The 21,534-nt window shown below is 31.3% G+C and overlaps 1 protein-coding gene across 5 annotated transcripts in view; it reads left to right on the top strand.

The window, feature by feature from the left end:
* The window catches only part of LOC129939180 (E3 ubiquitin-protein ligase TRIP12), a 107,938-nt gene that overhangs the window by 36,714 nt on the left and 49,690 nt on the right, over positions 1-21,534 (top strand). For 4 of the 5 annotated variants that reach the window (XM_056047086.1, XM_056047087.1, XM_056047088.1 and 1 more), the window contains exons 2-3: positions 9,281-9,623; positions 9,680-10,288. The exons of the other annotated variant lie outside the window; for it this stretch is intronic. In XM_056047086.1, coding sequence (XP_055903061.1) covers positions 9,347-9,623; positions 9,680-10,288 — 886 coding nt within the window. In that variant the 5' untranslated portion in view covers positions 9,281-9,346. The remainder of the gene's footprint in view (positions 1-9,280; positions 9,624-9,679; positions 10,289-21,534) is intronic. 5 annotated transcript variants of the gene reach the window in all.

Below are 21,534 nucleotides of genomic sequence, written 5' to 3' on the forward strand. Positions count from 1 at the left end.
TTGTCTAAAATTGCTACACGAAAACCACTGTGGCATTAATCGCATGAAAATGCTAGCTCGTTCATATGTGTGGTGGCCACTTATCGACAAAGACATTGATGCATTCGTTAATAGTTGTCAAAGTTGCACCTTAACTGGAAACGTTAAAAAAGAAGTTGTCTTTACGAAATGGCCTGAAACGCATTTTCCATTTGAGCGAGTTCATATCGATTTTTTTTATTTCCAAAGCAAAACCTTCTTAATTATTGTTGACGCCCACAGTAAATTCAAGGACATACATCTAATGGGCTCAACAGATGTTTTAAAAACACTTAATGCACTTGATAAAACTTTTCGAATTTTTGGCTATCCAAAACAATTAGTATCCGATAACGGTCCTCCGTTCAATTCTTATCGGTTCATAACATTTTTCAAAAATAAAAACATAGAAGTTCTTAAATCTCCAATATACCACCCACAGTCTAATGGGTTGGCTGAGCGTGGAGTTCAGTCTGTGAAAAATGTCTTGGTTAAATTTTGTTTGGATAAAAATAACACAACTTCACTGCAAAATAAAATTGAAAACTTTTTATATAATGATAGAAATATGCCGTCCACATCTAAAAGTCCATCGCAAATGCTTTTTTCATATAAACCTAGGTCTACTTTAGATCTAATAAATAATAAGTATAAAGAAAATTTTGATTTTAATAACAAATTTTGTGAATTTAAAAACTATTCTAGTAAAGAAAAAATACAAGAACAAGTTAAAATTGTGAAAAATAAATTTAATAAAGGTGATATAATTTTGTATCAAAATCCATTCAAACATTTTGTCCGCTGGAGCCCAAGTTATGGATGTTTTAAGTAACTTAAGATATTTGATAAAAGTTAACGGTTTGATAAATATGTACATCAAAACCAAATTAAATGTTCAACTACAAAAAATAAAATTTTTTTATCAGACGTTAATGTAAATGAATTAGATAAAAAGAATAATGATATATGTTACCCAAATCAAAATAAATCTTCTGAAAATTTGTAACAAAAGAAGGAACAGAGCTGCTCGCGAGCTCTACGAGCAGAAGAGGAGAGAGGAACACCGACTGCTTAGAAGAAAAAAAGGAGGGCATGAGAAGTGCGCGATCGAGGAGATAGATTGATGTCACAACAGGAATGAGGTGCGTAAATTTTACCAAAAGGTAAAAAAAAAACCTCGCAAGGCTACCAGCCACGAACCGAAGCCTGTAAAGACGATAAGGGGAACATTGTAATAGAACCGCAGTCTATGTTGAGAATATGAAAAGACCACTTCTCAAAATTATATAACGGCGATGAAATTATATAACCGAATTCCGCTGTAAGTAAGATAGCACCACTTTACCTATTCGAAGCATATCATTAATTCCGCCTAGCCGACCTCAACGAAATGAAAAATAGAGAGAAAGGGAGAGCTCTACAGAGCACTAGTTTTGGCATTCCTGTCAAACTTATCCGTTTGTGCAGAATGACGATGGAGAATGCACGCTGCTCTATCAAGGTCGGAAAAGATCTCACCGATGCATTTGATGTCAAAAAAGGTTTTAGACAAGGCGATGCACTGTAAAATTGTGCAAAACTCAACTGTCAACACTAGAGGCACAATCTTAAAAAGGTCCAACCAATTACTCGGATACGCAGATGATATTGACATAATTGGAAGATCAAAGCGTGGTGTCAGTGGAGCGTTTTTGAGCATTGCGACGGAAGCGAAGAAGATGGGTTTAGTGGTCAATGAGGGCAAGACCAAGTAATGCTATCATCAAAATAGGACATACAACGACGTCTTGGACAAAACGTCATCATGGCAGCTATAACTTTGAGGTAGTTAATGACTTTGTCTACCTAGGCACCGCTATTAACACAGACAACGACACCAGCGCTGAAATCAAACGAAGAATAACTCTTGCAAATCGCTGCTTCTTTGGACTTAGAAGGCAGCTGAGAAGTAAAGTCCTCTCTCGAGTACTAACTCATTATCAATTCACAGATTAGAACTATAGGCAGCGCTATTAGGTGTGAGATCGGCGAAAACTATAATAGCCTTACACTCAATTAAAATATCATAAAGATACTTCTGGTCAGATTCGAGAACAGTCTTAAGCTAGATTAACTCAAAAGCAGCAAGTTCAAACAATTTGTCGCATTTCGGGTAGAATAAATTCTTAAAGAGACCGAGGCAAAGATGGATCCCCAGCAAAATCAATGTCGGCAGTGAAGGTACAAAGTGGCAAAGCCATACTTAATTTCCGAGATTCTTATATGAACCTATCGAACAATGGCACAAGGAGTTAATGCAAACTGCTTCTTAATTGGAAGAAGTCAGACATATTTACATGCACTATGTTCAAAAATTTTAAAATGTAATCGATGTTTCGCAGTTTAGCAAATGGAACGCCTTCTACGAACACTGGCACAAGTTTTTCTTTCATTCGTAGATCCTCACACAAAAGAGCGAACAGCTCCCAGAAAGACATCTTCTTTGCATGGACTTTGTCAAAGCGGAAAACTATTGCTTCAAGATATGTCAGAACGAGGCTTTTCCGGGAGAAATTGCGTCTAAAAGAAGGAGGGAGGTACTGGCATGTTGCAAGTGAATAGCTCAAGTGAGTTATTCAAGCTTTCAACGTACTTGGATGAAAACTCAATGTTAAGAGTTAAGGGTCGAATTGACGTGGGTTAAAACTACCAATCATTCTTCAAAATTGGCACTATATCATTGAACTTTTTATCAGTGCAATCATGAGAGATCCTGTCACGGGAAAGACGAAACTGTTTTTAATGAGCTACGACAGCGATTTTGTATTCCCTTATATTCCAAAAATAGAAAGAAAATGGCAATTAGCAAAAAAAGTGTGTGTGTCTAATAATCCACTGGTTATGGGAGACCTTCCTCAAGCAAGATTACAAGCGTTTACGAGGCCGTTCTCCTACATAGACATCGAATATTTCGGGCCGCTTTACGTTAAATTAGGAAGATATCCCGAGAAGAGATGGTATGTCCTTATAAAATGCCTGACCGTGCGAGCGGTACATTATTTATTGAATTCGAACATTTATTTATTGAATTCATTAAACAAACTAACGTTAGAACTTAAGACTAATATTATGGTGCATGCCTAATGGCTTTTAACCTTTTTAAAGCACGACGAGGGTGTCCTTTTGCGGAGCGTAATAAGCTCAGAGAGGCTATACAGCAAATTAATGTTGAGCATATTGCGGACAACTTTACTAGCGCAAATATGAAATTTAACTTCATCCCAAATGCATCACCTCACATGGGGGAAGTTGGGAGAGGCTGGTTAGACGAGAAAACCTACTGAATTACTTTCGACTACGTTAACTGAGATGGAGAGAGTTGTGAATGCCACTTACATAAGTTACTTTAGGAAATGAAAAGGCATTAACGCCTAACCATTTTCTACGTGGATCTTCTAATGGTAACAAAATGTCAGGAGAACTTAGTGATCGGCATACTTTTGCGAAAAAAAAATTGTTGATTGGTGAATATTTTGCGAACTGGTTTTGGAAACGATGAGTCAAGGAATGCCTTCCCGATTTGACGAGACGAACGAAATGGTATTCACCGATGAAACAGATACATGAAGGATACGTCGTATTGCAGACCCTTAACATCCTCGAAATTGTTGGCAGAAAGGAATCGACATCCAAACTTTCGCTGGCAAAGATGGTAATATTCGAAGTTCAGCGGTGAAAACAGCAACAGGAACTTATACGAGAACTACTGTAAAACTCGCCGTACTAGACGTCAGCGAAAATGTCAAGCCGACTCATGGAACCGCCTTGCCAAGGGGGAGTGTTGCCAAAACTGGCAGCACTTGAGTTTTCAGGATTCACTCATTGGTGGCAGTACACAAAAAACAAGACCAGAAAAGAAGCCATCTTATAATTAACCTGAATATTCCACTTTAATCGAGATCCCAAGAGACAAGAGGAAAAACTATTAAAAAAAAAATAAAAATATTATATGAAGTAATAAGTAAATTTAAAAAAAAAGGAAAAAACTTAATGTAAGAATAAAATCGAATAAATTGAATAAAATTATTAAAACACCTTAATTCCCAGAAATTAAAGTCCTCAAAAGGCAAGAAAACTAATATTTCATTTGCGGGAATTTCGCTTCAGTATTTCAACAGATATGTTATCTCGGTTGATAAATCGTCAAGCGATTTTTAAAAATAAGAAGTTTAGTTTTTGCTACTACTCAAATCGAAGAGGAATGCAACATAGTTTAAGCCGATTAACTTACCTGTCAAATGCGAAAAAGAAACTGCAACGGATCTGATTTTCAATCAAGTTTGAAAGTTTCACCTTAATTCATGACCAAATGAAAACCAGCAAGTCATTCTTTTACTTCCATTGAGAAGCTCTAAGCGAAGTACAGGGTGTTATATTTTTACAAAATAATTGTAATGCCGATTTCATAACAGAACAAAATTCTCAAGCAGTTGCATACTTGGCATCCAGCGATTGTTCGCATGGGTGCCCCTGCTCTTAGTTATGTGTATCTACAAAGACATCATGCAGGTGATAAGAAAATGTTCTGCGTGTGCAAAATCAGTTCCAGCTCTTATCAAAATTCCAATATCTTCATGGCCAGTGTCAGTCAAACCTTGGTATAGCATTCATCTCGACTACGCAGGAACGTTGCAGAATTCAACGTTTCTGATCATTATTTACTCGAAGTGATGTGAAAAAATGTCAGTTGGAAATACAACTAAACTTGCTCAAGCCATCGTCGTTTCAAACTGTTGTACGAAACGACAAGAAAAAGGCCTTTGAACTGAAAACATAGTGTTTAGTATCCACCCAAAATAAAAGAAAAGAAAACAAAAACAATAATTCATTTATATGCACTGCGACCTACATCTGGTTCATACAAATTATGTCGGTCACAACAAAGTGACAATATCGTTTGTAGAACTGATCATATTACATAATGCCACAGTCGGTCGGTATGCATTGATCGTAGATTGTTTTGTTTATGAATGCAATTCGAGTCCAAATATTATGTCACGATTCTTTCCTCAAGTGGATTTCAAATCAATAATATTTGGGTGTTAATAACTGGACATAGACTTCACAGTTTATGACATAGAAACATTTATGAAATATCAAAATTGAAAATTGTATAAATAAGACAATTTTTGTAAATAAAGTAATAAAGGGAGTCTTAATATAGAATTCATTCTTGTTGTTTTGACTCACACTATCGGCTGGAGAGCTAAGACAGTACTCATAATCGTGCAAGAGATTGCTCGGAAATTATAAGCACCTCTAATGAGCTAAGAGTTTAAAAGATATAACCCTATCCACTTCCATTCCATATTTTTGACATCAAACATTACAATAGAATAAAACGAAAGCAATTGCAACCGGATGAATTACTTCTTGCAATAAACTACAACAAAAACAAGAGTTCGTTGCTAACAGAAATTATATTTACTTGCATTGGAACGGTTTTGTATGCAGTGTAAGTAGGCAATAAAACCTGAAGGCGTCACTTGAACCAACTAAAGCCCAGATATTCGGTACAAAAAATCTTATTCAAATCCTTTTAAAATTTCGAAAAGTCATTTGAGGTTCACAGCAAACCTCATCAGGACAAAGGTCTGCAAAGCAACTTCCCATAAATACAGAAGCCCAAAAAAGCCAACAATTTACTAATGAGCACCAGCGTCCAGTTTGATATTCTGAAAACCAAATTGGAATTCCTATCGTTGATGAATAGAATTATGTCGTAATGATACGTGATTTAGGAATAGTAATGAGAGCGGTCGTTTACAGTTGCTTTTATAGAAAAAAATATAAATAACGATAAACTTGAAAGTGGAGATAATATATCACATGAAAAACTATCAAGTCATGAATTTGGAAAAGCTAAAGTTTTCATCAAAAGCTGAAACTGGAGATAATATAACGCATGAAAAACTATCAAGTCATTAACAAACAAAAAGGATATTCTCGAAGAATTGAAGAAATTAATATTTAAAAAAATCAGTTACGAAAACATCAATAACAAGGTGCTTCCATAGTGATGGCTTTGATAACGATGAATCAAGAACCGAAATATTAAAAAGGAACAAATGATTGCTTTTATTGCTGCTAAAAGAAGATGTATATGAAACAATTCGATGTCAAAACAGCTTTTCTGAAGGGTGATCTATAAGAAGTTGACTACATCAGGCAACCGTAAAAATTCAATGGTCATAATGAGTGTATTTGCAAACTACAAAACAGTTTCACACATGTAATTCGAATACATGTATTTCTGTAAGTAATAAAAGTGGACTAAAGCTCTTACCGGCAATTTACTCGTATGTGAATGACAAAAAGTGGGCATGTTGAAGCATATGTACTTGTATTTTTAAATATTTGCTTTATTTTGTCCTTATAAATTTTGTTTTAACTTTGTAATCAAAATTTATCGTAGCAGCGTTTCTATAATACAATTCTGTTCTTATTTGTATCTGATCATCAATACAAAATTGTTCAAAACTTCAAAAATCAATTACAATTTTATTTTTCATTTTTGTACATTGACCAAGACAAAATGCGGACTATGAAAAATCGATGTGATCTCGATAGTGGTTGCTTACAAAAGAGATGGAATTTATGCAAATATGTATATGTACATTTAAATCTTCTGTATCAATTGAGGTACAGTATACAGCAGTACAGTACATCTCACAAAATTTTAAACAAACGAAAGGATTAAGATCTTTATTACTGATAACAACTCAAACACAGGGCATTATTGACAATGTTTGGCAAATGATACAAAAAAATAGAGAAACTAAATCAATACAAAATAAATGATAAGAAAATAGAGAGTTGACATGATAAATTATAAAAATAATAAATCCATTCCAGAACAGTATCAATAGCCTCGTTAGTGCACACTAGGTCAATGCAAAAAAACTATGAATATCTGAACTTCTTTTAAAAGATGGATTTCTGAACGCACGGTTACATTATCAGAACACCCTCACATAATTTTGTAATAATATTAAACACCCTATGACAATGAAGAAAGATACAAAGTATCTTTTCATATACCAAATGTAATGCTCACACAATGATTCATAATTTCATTGACGATATCCAATATTATAAACATAAACTGCATATCAGCACATTTTGCCTTCAGTAAATTGTGTACACAAAGCATCTTTAATAATTCCAATAGAATTCTTGTGTCAGCAATTTTATTAAACAAAGAGCAGCAAATGATCTTTAATCATATTGCTGAGTAAACAAATATGAAGTATAAAAGGGTTTCTTCGATCACTTAGAAGTTTAGTTCTAATGAGTATTCCAACGTATAGCTGAAGATTTCCCCCCACCAGTGGTAAGGGATCTGAAGCTCATAATAAATTTATATTATTAAAAAATCACTAGTGTTTTATTTGATGGTGGTATTCTCACAAGAGAATACAATATATATATTTTTTTGTTAACGAAACGAACCGTAAACAAAACTGCACAACCTAAAGCTTTTAAACATAAGACATCCCTGGAGTTGTGAGAAATATTAAAAGTGGTAAATAACGTCCTTTCCGGTTTTTAGGAAAATTTTCTTGGAAAAAAAATTTTTAGAAAGTAGATGAAAAACTTTTGAAAAGTGTCGACGAATAATGATTAATAAATATATAAAAAGTTTGCACTATAGATGTATAATGATGTGTAGGTAGGAATTTGTAAAGATTTGTTCGAAATTTCGGTGAGATCAACAATGAGATTAGTGGACCTATTGTTAAGAAATCCGTTCTGTCGGTCATTAAAAAGCTTTTTTCCTCTAGCTGATAATTAATCAGCGTTTCCACGACCTTGAAAAGAAAGGTTTTGAGTGCTATCCGTCGATAACACTTATCAGCAACGTAATATAGATGGCAATCAAATTATACTCTTTTTAAAGTTTTTGATGGCTTTAGTTCGAGTTAGACTACAAAATAATCTCATAAAGAAGTTTTTGAAAAACAACCTCCTATAATTCGAAAAAAAAAAATAGCAAGTTTTTCGAAGCTATGTAAATTCATGAAGTAGTCTTTTTTCAATAAAATTCTTTTTAAATCTACAATTCCACAGGGCACACGTTTCTTCAGGTGTTGTATAGCCGTAATGGAGACGCCACGAATAACTTTTGAACTCGCCAGTAATGACGACTAAAGTGTGAGAATTAGAGATTATTTAAAAAAGTTCTTCTAATAAAACATTATGTACTACTAATGTTATGCCTTTAGTAGTGACTTTAAATATGCCCGGACCTTAAAAATCAAAACAGTAATCCACAAACTATATATATTTGATTGAACATGCAAAACATTGAGCTAGCTTATAATAAGCTTTTTATTATTATTTTTTTTATTTTGTGTTGTTGAATTTATAATTAGTTGTTTTCTTTATATTCTTATAAATCAGTTTTTTTCTAATTTGTCGTTTTGTGTTTTGTTTGTTTTTGTTTTTATGTAAGACGAGGGGACATGAACCTCTCCACTAGAACTTTCATTGACAACTGAAAGTTTATTTTATTGTATAGCTATAAAAAAAATATTTTTTACTGTTATTATTGTAAATATTGCAAGGAAAGATAGTTTCACTTCCATTGTACAATAAACAGTTACACGGAGGCAGTAGCATCATGGTGTGGGGTTGCTTTACGTATTGGACCAATCTTTCGAATTCATGATAATATGAGAAAGAGGTAATACTTTTGTATGCTGAGAACAATATGCATATTATATGGCATTTTTAGTTTTGTTTTGCGATCATCTAATCTCTGTGGTACCCTGGCTATCTCAGTCCTCCGATCTCAACCCGATCGTGACCTAGTTAGCGGATCGCAAAACTCTTTAGCCACCATGTTTGCCAACAATAACGACCAACTATGGCTTTATATATGAAAATAACGGTCAAATAAAATTGAAGAAGACCATTTAGCTATTGCAAAAACCACAACCCTTTTTTTTATTTCAAAACTGACTGCTAAGTTAAAAAAAAAAAAACAAATTTGGAAGAGACCTAAATTATTGTTATTTAATAGAAATCGAAATTTTTCACGGTGTATTCAAAAAAAGTCGCTATTCTATATACTTAAAAATTATTTAATTTGTTTCTTTCCCTATTATTCTGAACAGCTGTGCTTAAAATTGGAATATGTTTTTTTATGTTTCACAATTTTTAGAATAATAATAAAAAAATGTGCGAAACAGTTTGTTTTATCATTATTTTTTTTTTGCAGCCACCAGAAGGAGGGTTTTCATATATCGTATAAGTGTTATGTCGAAAAGACGGTTAAGTATCGTCTATGGCCAAGTATGCTAACAGCCCATTGCTCTCTGCATTGACGGAGGGGCAGGATTGCGCTTCATTAAATATTTTTCAAAGTAAAGAAGATACTAACCAATATTCGATAGCCAGCTCCCCATCTTCAATCAATTACTCTTTACCAAAAGCTAGTTCTCATTGCAAGTCGCTACATGTAAACAAACATAAAAGTGACGGAACAGGTAACACACATAATTTGCGCAGTAAATGTACAAAAACTTCAAGAAAAGGACTCAAACGGCAGATAAACACTACTGGTACAAATAGAAGAAATATAAATTGATTCTTTTTTTAAGATAGTGATTTATTTCAGGAACAAACACCATCATTAAAAAGCACAGAGTCATCGTATTGGACAAGAATTTGAAAGAACAGTCAAAATTCCCAAGTGATTGTATTGCTCATAGAACAAGATCAAAAACACTTTTCCTTCAGAATCCTTCCATAATTTTAGGACGTATTTCATCGGAAAAAGACACCCCAAAAGTTCAGTTACAATCAGCAATTAGTACTGTCCGGAGTCATTCATCATCTTCAAAAAACAAAAAAAACATTCTACTGAATTACTATCGTGAAACTCGACACATAAGTCACAACTGTCCAAAAAAAGGCCATACATGTCCTAACCCATTATCAACTCAAACAATCAATTCGACATTAAATTTAAAAAAAAATACAAGCTATTCCATTAACCTTAATTCTAAAAATAAACTCAATAACACCTTCAATACCAAATCTGATCCAAGAAAAATAAAGAAGTATCGACAGCCTAGCAAGAGAAATAAATATAACGCCACACCACTAGCACCTCAAAACGTACCTCTTAAATATACTGAAACTTTACATAATAGCCGGACAAGTCAAAAAACCAAATCTTTGATAATCGAAAATAACTTAAAACAATCTGTACACAATATCAGAGGTAAGTGTATTCATATAAATGTGCGAAAGTGCCACATATCACTTGTTTTTGCTTTCAAAATGATTTCACATTATTTGCTTATTTTCCTTCCATTGATAAAGATAGTTATAATCGCGTTTTAAATGACTGTTTTTCTGAGAAAACGAATATTTTCTATTCAATCTTCCAAGGTAATATACTTTCAAAAACTTCTTTCTTAAGCATACATCTAATAATTTGTCGTCAAGATTGTGTTCCTGACAGTCAAAGTGCCCACTCCAAAAAGTGTGTATTTTTCGCATGTTTTCTGGATCGAAGTTTCTTGGAAGATTTCTTTAAATCAAATCGCTTGGCATTCAATAAATGCCTAAACTCCCACCTCTGGTGGTTTTGATTTTAGAACCAACCAGGAGAAAGAAAATGTAATCTGATCTTGCGCAAACAAATATGTACTACTACTATTTGCCATTTTTTTAACCACAAACAGTCTTAAAATAATCTCAAAAAAAAAAAAAAAACATTCATCACAACTGTCCAAGTTATCTCTTGCGCACTAAATAACATCACTTTCATTGTTGCATTCAATGAAAATTTAACTCAAGATATCGTAGAACTAAAAATCCTACCTACCTAATTTTCAAATACTTCACTCTGCTCGTACAAGAGAAAAAATGGAAAAATCTCAACACAAAAAAGTTTCATGCCACCTCATATGTGCAAGATTTATTTGCTGCGCAAGTTATAGAATTACCTCCCAACACACAAAAGAACATACCACGTATATTCACTTGAGTATGCGACATATGTCAACGATCGAATTTCTAATATAAACAAAAATTGTCAACGATCGAATTCTTCGACCGACGTATGTCAACGATCGAATTCTTCGACCGACATAAAAGATAATCACAAAGTCACCCCTAATAAAAATACAGATAATTTACGATTCAACTTCTTTGAATCGTTATCAAATATACTTATGCATATGTAAACCTAAATATATCTTTCTGACAAAGCAGCATATACAAATATGCATATACAAATATTTTAAGATAAAAAGGCCTGGGATGACCAGCCAAAAGGACAGTTGTAAATCAGAGTTCAGTTCGAATTGTTTTAACTAAAGATTTCCCCCACCAGTGGTAAGGGATCTGAAGTTATAAATAATTTAAAATACAAATTAAGATAAAAATGTAAATTGTTTCTTTTATTTTTTAAAAATTGATCCCGGAGGGTCAAATACAAAATTGGCGCAGTCGGTAGGATCTCAATGAGATCTATAACGAATTTATAGTGACATATGAGATCTAGTGATTCGAACGAATAAAAAGAAAAAAAATTGTGAAAGTTAATAATACCGAAGTGTTTTAACGGACGGTAAACAAAAATTATACAACAAACTAATTGGCGAAGCAATTAGAATTTTTTTTTCTAAAGTGTCAAGTTAAATAAAGAACAATACACTAATTCTCGTAGAGAGATTAGAAAATTAAAGTGTCTACTAAAAAGACAGAATTAACTTTTAATACAAAAGTTAAAAGTGTTACTTAAAATAAACACAAAAACAATACAAAAATGGCTACTGCAACAATAGACCAAAATGTACCATTGATGCGATTGGAAAAAATTCCAACATTCTCAGGACGACCGGATGAGGACGTCACCGCTCTCATTGAATATATTGATTATGTGTACAGCGATATAAGTACAGAAAATTAGCCAATAGCAACTTTAATAATCAGAAATAAAATACAAGGAACAGCAATCAACACTTTAAGAAGAATATTAATGCCAACATTTCCAACGGTAAAAGACGTACTATTCCAGGATTTTGGAGTTCAGGATACATACGAGCAGATTCTTCTAGATCTTTACATAATTACCACAAACGATCTTCAGCAGCTGTTTCATCAAACCGAGGGAATCCTCTTGAAATTAAATAAGAAAAGTAAGTTAGAGCAAAATATTATATATAACCCAGAAAATAACGAAAATATAGTAATGAATAAGTTTTTAAATAATCTAAATGCCAATCAAGCTTCTGTTATTATTGCGCAGAATATTCAAAATATAAGAGCGGCTTATACTTTGTTAATGCGCCATAAGAATCTTAATAGACAGGAAAATTTAAACAATTTTAAAAACCAACCACAACAAAATAACAATAATAATAGAGGAATAAATTATAGTCAGAATTCAAGTAATTATAGACCACCACCTCCAAATAATTCCAGAAATAGTTATCAAAGACACCAGAATTCAGGACAGTTTAGAAATAATAATAATAATCAGGGGAATTTTAGTAATAATCAAAGACCTTTCAATTCGGGGAAATATAGGAACAATTATAATAATAATAATTATAATAATAATAATTATAATAATAATAATTATAATAATAATAATTATAATAACAATAATTATAATAATAATAATTATAATAATAATAATTATAATAATAATAATTATAATAATAATAATTATAATAATAATAATTATAATAATAATAATTATAATAATAATAATTATAATAATAATAATTATAATAATAATAATTATAATAATAATAATTATAATAATAATTATTATAATAATAATAATTATAATAATAATTATTATAATAATAATAATTATAATAATAATAATTATAATAATAATAATTATAATAATAATAATTATAATAATAATAATTATAATAATAATAATTATAATAATAATAATTATAATAATAATAATTATAATAATAATAATTATAATAATAATAATTATAATAATAATAATTATAATAATAATTATAATAATAATAGTTATAATAATAATAATTATATTAATAACAATTATAATAATAATAATTATTATAATAATAATAATACTAATACTAATACTAATACTAATACTAATACTAATACTAATACTAATACTAATACTAATACTAATACTAATACTAATACTAATACTAATACTAATACTAATACTAATACTAATACTAATACTAATACTAATACTAATACTAATACTAATACTAATACTAATACTAATACTAATACTAATACTAATACTAATACTAATACTAATACTAATACTAATACTAATACTAATACTAATACTAATACTAATACTAATACTAATACTAATACTAATACTAATACTAATACTAATACTAATACTAATACTAATACTAATACTAATACTAATACTAATACTAATACTAATACTAATACTAATACTAATACTAATACTAATACTAATACTAATACTAATACTAATACTAATACTAATACTAATACTAATACTAATACTAATACTAATACTAATACTAATACTAATACTAATACTAATACTAATACTAATACTAATACTAATACTAATACTAATACTAATACTAATACTAATACTAATACTAATACTAATACTAATACTCATACTAATAATAATAATAATAATAGGTATCCAAGGCCAGAACCTACAGATGTTAATAATACAGAGTTAAAATATGAAGAGGTAAATTTTACCATGGATGGGAAGAAGAATCACTTCCCATAATCAAAATCACAATAAATAATAAAAAATTTAACATTCTAGTAGATACTGGCTCAACAACAAGTATACTTGATGAGTTATAACTATTAGAAATCCCGAGAACTTTAATGAAAGTTCCAATCAGAGTAAAATCACTTAATCATGAAAACATGATTAAATTTGAAATCATAACTGAAGTACCGGTAGAATTGAACGAAGATGAATCTACTATGGCATGGAAGTTAATGAGAATATCAAACAATAAATTTGTAGGAATCATAGGACAAAATTTATTAAAACCTATTGGAGCTAAATTAAACCTAAAAGAAGGATATATCGGAATAAATAATAGAAAAACATATTTTGAAAATTATGATAGTAAGAGTATATATGAATATGAAGAAATTCACACTCTTGAATATTGCAACTCAACGCAAATGAGCCAATTGATAGATGTGAATTTAAATTTTGAAGAAAATAAAAGAATTAAGAAAATTTATTGATGAAAATAAAAGTATTTTCTATAAAGAAGGTGATAAACTCACATCAACAACACAAACTATGCATAGCATTAGGACCGAGCATGACAGTCCTATATTTAGCAAAATTTACAGATATCCTAAAATTCATGAAAAAGAAATTGAACGCCAAGTTAAAGATTTATTGCAACAAGGCATAATAAGAAAAAGTGTTTCCCCGTATAATGCACCTATCTGGGTAGTCCCAAAGAAGATAGATAATTCAGGTGAACAAAAAGGGAGAATGGTAGTGGATTACAGAAAATTGAATGAAAACACTATTGAATTTAAGCATCCTATACCTACTCGTAATATCGACGAGATATTAGATAAATTAGGAAGAGCACAATATTTTTCAACCCTCGACCTTGCTAAAGGCTTTCATCAAATTAAAGTGAATTCTGCTTATTCCGAAAAAAACAGCCTTTTCGATATTACGAATGGTTAAGAATGCCATTTGGTCTAAAGAATGCACCAGCAACTTTTCAAAGAATGATGAATGAGGTTTAAGAAGGTTTGATAAACAAAATCTGTGTAGTATATCTTGATGATATACTAATTTTTAGTACTTTATTACAGGAACATTTAATTAATCTTCATTTAGTTTTTCAATGTTTAAAAAAATATAACCTTAAAGTACAAGTAGATAAATGTAATTTTCTTAAAAGAGAAACAGAGTTTTTAGGACACACAATTACAGACAAGGGCGTGAAACCTAATTTAGATAAAATAGAAGCCATAGAAAAAATACAACTCCCATGTACAACGAAAGAAATTAAATCATTCCTAGGAATAACAGGTTATTACAGGAAATGCATTCAAGATTACGCAAAAATTGCTCAACCCATTACCAAGTATTTAAAGAAAGACAAGAAAATTGATAGAAATGATATAAGTTATATTAAAGCACATCAAGAATTAAAAAATGCAATTCAAACAGAACCAGTACTTGCATATCCTAATTTTAATGAAACATTATTGTTAACAACAGATGCATCCAATCATGCCATTGGAGCAGTGCTATCCCAGAAAGGGCATCCAATAACGTTTATAAGTAGAACTCTCAATGAACATGAAATAAACTACAGTACTACGGAAAAAGAATTACTCGCAATAGTTTGGTCAGTAAAATATTTACGACCCTATTTATATGGTAGACGATTTGATCTCGGACTTTTTGAGTAGAGAAATTAAAGATGTACAAGAAATAAACATGCTAGAACAAGAATCTCTTAAAGCTACAATACATTCACAACATGAAGAGTTGAATGATCACTTCCCAATTAAAGATAGTGCAGTGAACATATTCAAATAACAAATAATACTGCAAACAGGAAACGGAATTAAGAAATCAGACAATAAAAGAATACATATAGGAATAAATGAAATACATAAAGATAATTTTAATGTTTCAATAATACCATTAAAAGAAAAAACTAATACAGGAATTTATACTGAATTGACAGACAACGAATACAATATAATTTTACAAAAATTAATAAACCTATTTGGAACAAGAATTAAATTCTATAAATGTGTATACTTTGCTAAAGATATAGACACAGAAGAAGAAGCCATTAAAAATATAAGATTATACAATGAAAAAGAGACAGGTCATTCAGGTATCGAAGAAAATTATAGAGGACTTAGAACAAAAGTCTATTTTAAACAATTAAAAAATTTAATACAGGATGTTACATGTAACATGTTGTAATACATGTAAGCAATCTAAATATGATAGACGACCAATTAAAGAAAAATTTCGTTTTACAGAAACTCCAAAAGACATTAACGAAATAGTTCATTTATATATTTACTGTATTAATAAAACGAAATACTTAACTTCCATCGATAAATTTAGTAAGTTAACTACAGCTACATACGTTCCAAATGTTTCTCATGAAACCTTAGAAGAAACAATTTTACAATTTTTAGCAACAATTGGTAAACCAAAAAGACTTGTGATGGATAATAAATTCAACTTTCCAAGAATTATAAAATTGTTAGAAGATCTTGATATAGAAGTACATTTTACTAAGCCAAACAGTCATACAGGAAATTCAGACATTGAAGTATTTCACAGAACATTAGCTGAAAAAATTAGAGCAATCTTAAACGGAAAAATCAACCCTAGCATTCATGAAATTCGAGTAGCTGTTCATAAAGCTTATCTTTTCTATAACACGTCAATGCATTCTACTAATAGGCAAAAACCATATGATATACAGAAAAGCAATGTAGATAAAAATAATCTTTATGACCTAATGATAAGAAACAAAGAAAAAATAATCAATAAACTGAACATTAACAGAGAAGAGTATACGGAAAACAGATCGGAAGGGTTTGTCAAGAACTCCATAACAGACCGTAATAAAATAGCAAGATACAAATACAATAAACTTAACGATCAACACACGAAGAATATTCAAAGGGAAAGAAAAAGTAAACAGATAAACCAAGACAATTTAATCAAAGCAAGTCAAATGAATAGGAAAACTCAAAGAAGAGTTTTAGTTTAAGAGCAAATTCCGATAGAAGAGGACGTAAAGATGAATACTCTAATAATTTGAATTACCATTTTCAACTTAGTTAATAGTAAATCATTAATAACTGAAGAAATTATAAATAATAATGGTTACGCTTTAATTAAATATGATGAAGTGAATATCGTGAACAAGTACAATTCAGTTTTGCACATAATTAACTTAACAGAAATAAATGTGTTACTAAGTAAAACAACCAATCGATGGTTAGAACAAAAGAATTTCATAGTGAACTCAACAGAAGACATAGCTAGAACGATGTATATAGACAATGAATTAGATTTGATTCAAGAAGAAATTAAAAGTATTAAAGGTCATAAACCCAATACACGAAAACCAAGAAGTCTAATTAACATTGGAGGAAGAGTTTTAAACTTCCTATTAGGAACTATGGATGATGAAGATAAAACAGAAATCGAAAACAAATTAGAAACACTACCTATAAATAATCACGAATTAATAATGAACACAAACAGACAGGTAGATATTAATAATTAACTTCAAAAAGAGATAGAAATATTGAAAAAAATGATTGATACAAAAACAAAAAATAGTTATGGTTTAATGAAAGAATTTAAAAGATTGGAAAAAAGAATTATAACCCTAGAATATGTTCGAACAGTAGATAAACTAAAAGCAGTTATTAAAAAAAATTCAAAACATTATATTGGCAAGTAGATTGCAAATAATGACAGAAAGTTTGTTAACGGCAGAGGAAATTGATTACTATGAAATTGATTTATTCAAACTCAAAAATATTAAATTATCAGTAAGTGAATACGATAACGATCTATAAATATTTATAATTCAAATACCAGATAAGATTTATAATTTGGATAAATATTTTATAACTTCCATACCCAATGAGGAAAATATGGAATTAGATATAGAAGATGAAAATATCGTAAAAATAAATGAAACATTTTATAAATACTGTGAAAACAAAGAATTAAAAAATCTAAAACCATATGTTAACTGTATAAATAAAAATAATTGTCTAAAAAGAAAAAATGAAAAAATAAATATTGTAAAAGAACTGAACAAAGGTACATTAATTGGTTAAAATAGTGATTATAAAGTTAAAAATTATTGTGACGAAAGAAAAATTATTCAAATAAAAAGGAATGAGTTAATTAATTTTGAAAACTGTAATATTAGAATAGGTGACACAGAATATGTGAACAAAAATCAAATTGTAAAACAATCAATAAATATTTATATGGAAGATACATTTAATTTGACTAAATTTGACTTAAAAATTGAAGATTATAATTTGACAAGAATTGAAAAGATTAAAGAAATTATAGAAAGAATATCAGACTAATCATATATCCACTGTAGACTTAATGGATTTGTAATTATCATAATTTGTGCTATACTTTTAGTTTTATAGACTTTGATTATCTCATTTCTGAATTGTGAAAGTTTACCTCCTGGGTAATATGAGAAAGGCTTATGCTTCTGTTTCAGTTTATGTGTGAAAATATAAAAAATGGGCTCTTTTTCGTATCTTGCACAAGGCGCATGATTGCCTGGGGCCGGCCCTGTAATTGACAAATCGAACTTGTAGCTCGTCAGCTTCTCAAGTAACAAAATACTTGTATTATTCTGGTGTCTACAGATCAAGGCAGTTTTATTTAAAAATGTTCTCTTACTTATACAAAATGTTACCAAAATTCAGCATTATACGATGTACTTCCAGCCACATAATGCTTAGTTAAATATTTCTTAGTCTAAGCAATGGACCGCTGATCGCACAACATCAACCCATTAATATTTTAGTAAGCTCATTTAAAATGTATGTTTTTGTCTAGATTTTTTTTTTTAAATTATGCATTTATTCATACAATTTAATTTTTAGTTACTAATTTATAAATTTTACTTCTTGGACTTTATTTTTTATTTGATTACATATGTAAATAACTTACTAATCACGATTTACTTTAAATAATTAAATAATAAAATAGTAATTTAGTACACAATTATTAACATTTTTTAATTTCGTTTAATCATTTATGTATGTCTTTATGAGCAATTTGTAGGCTATTTTTAATATATATCACGTAATCTTCGTAGTTGTACACTGGATCTATATTGTTCGTAGGGTTACAAAATAGATTACATTGCCTTTTAAAAACTAATTGGAAAGGTGGGTTCCCAATTCGAATGTTTCCAAGTGCTGTAACAGAAAGCATAATAGGGCAGCCAACTGATCCAATATGTATCTTTTAAGATATAAAACTCCTAAGATAAGTTATTTAAACCTTGTGGGAATTCTCTAATTGTCCATGTCTATACTATAGTCATCCTATCTTTACAAAACTATACATATCCTTAAGAAGATTATTTGTACGATAAAAAAAGCTGGAAATTACAATTTTGCATAAAATCTAAAGTGCGTCTAATAATATGGCCAGTTACTGCATATACCTTAAACAAAAGATCGTCCAAGATGAAATTACATATATGTATATATATATATATATATATATATATATATATATATATATGTGTGTATATGTATATACCTGTTAATCGCTTCTACGGTAAGCTTCCTTTAAGATAATTTTGATGGGAAAGTGAATAGTAAAAAGGGTTTTTTTGGTGCAATTAAGCCGTTATTTTTTTAAAAAGGAGCTTGAAAACAGGACATTGACGGGCGAGGAAATAACAAAATTCCTAAATCGTCCCTCCAACCTCAACGGAAAACCAAGCCAATCAAACATTTATATATGTGCTTTTCCTATATCAATTTAAATTTAAAATTCAGCTATACATCAATCATTTTTTTGTTGTTCAGTTTTTTGATTCAGTGCTATCAACATTTTTTTTTTTTTAAATTAGAATCAAAAAAGAAAGTGTGGTACATACTTACCTAATATATATATATATTCGTTATATGTATATAAGATTATTCGAGGGAGTTGAACCTGCATCGGTATTTTAGGCTGAGTGAATTATTGTTGTTTATCCGGCTCAACGTCCTTGGAGTTATACTAAAGATCTGGCCCTCCAAGTTGGGGGTTGTGCCGTCGGGGTGACTTCCTGGCCACGTAAACAATATCTTTAGTTGTGAAGCACCAACAAGCCTCGGATACGGACGGATTCACTGGTGACAATGAAATAAGCACAACGAACTTCGGATCTGTACGTGGAATGTTAGGTCCATTAACAGATCACGTGCAGCCGAACAATTAGCGGAAGCCCTAAACTGCTGCAAGGCAGATATTACCGCCATCCAAGAAGTGCGATGGGATGGACCGGGCAAACGCAAACTAAAAGACTGCGATGTATACTACGGCGACTGCAACTGAGAACAAAGACAACGATGTTCTATTTGGGTGTGGTTTTGTTGTTGGAACTAGACTCAGGCAAAATGTCTTGAGTTTCAACAGCGTGAGCGAGCGCATCACGACAATCCGCATCAAGGCTAAATTCGCCAACATAAGCCTAATATGTGCGCATGCCCCAACAGAGGAGAAAGATGAAGACACCAAAGACATATTCTTCGAGCTCTTGGACAAGACATATGAGCAGTGCCCTGGCTATGACATTAAAATTGTCTTCGGAGATTTGAATGCCAAGCTAGGAAGAGAAGACATCTTTGGTGGCATAATCGGGAGATACAGCCTACACGACACCACCTAAGACAACGGATTCAGGCTGATCGATTTCGCTGCGGGGCAAGACGTTCTGGTAGCTAATACACAGTTCACATATCTCAATATCCACGAGGGGACATGGAAATCTCCTGATCAATCAACCGTCAACCAGATTGACCACATTGCGATCGATGCACGACACTTCTCCAGTATACAGGATATCCAAACATTCCGAGGGGCCAACATTCACTCGGACCACTACCTCGTTGTAGCCAAGCTATGGCTACGGATATCCCGATCCAAGCCAAAACCAGGAAGTACTGTGAGAAGATTCGACGTTAGACGGCTACAATTGCAAAAGACTGCCATGTCCTTTCCCGATCGAGTCTATAATAACCTCTTAAGAAATTCTATGCTACTTGCATTGAAAACCAGTGGCAACATTGCCTTGCAGCCATCAGATATGCCGCCTTTGAAGTGCTAACGGCGAATGCCGACAAGCGCACGCAGCGAAAAAGCACAAAAGCACCAGAGCTGCTCGCGAGCTCTACGAGCAGAAGAAGATAGAGGAACACCGGCTTCTTAGATGGAAAAAGGAGAGCATGAGAAGTGCGCGATCGAGGAGGGATGTCACAACAGGAATGAGGTTCGTATATTTAAACAAAAAAACTCCCAAGGATACTAGACACGAACCGAAGCCTGTAAAGACGATCAGGGGAACATCGTTGTAGAACCGCAGTTGATGTTGAGAATATGAAAAGACCACTTCTCCAAATTATATAACGGCGATGACGAACCGAATTCCGCTGTAAGGGAGATAGAACCACTCAACCTAGGCGACGCAGATCAACAATACCATCAACACTAGAGGCACAATCTTCCAAAGATCCATCCAATTATTCAGATTCGCAGATGATATTGACATAATTGGAAGATCAAAGCGTGATGTCAGTGAAGCGTTTTTGAGAAATGCGAACTGAGAAGTAAAGTCCTCTCTCTAATTTGAGCATCTAAAATCACCATCAATCATACCGGTTCTCATTTATGGCGCTGAGGCCTGGACCCTGTCAAAGAAAGAAGATAGC

Source organism: Eupeodes corollae, chromosome 1 (genome assembly GCF_945859685.1).
Source record: "Eupeodes corollae chromosome 1, idEupCoro1.1, whole genome shotgun sequence".
NCBI classification, from domain to species: Eukaryota; Metazoa; Arthropoda; class Insecta; order Diptera; family Syrphidae; genus Eupeodes; species Eupeodes corollae.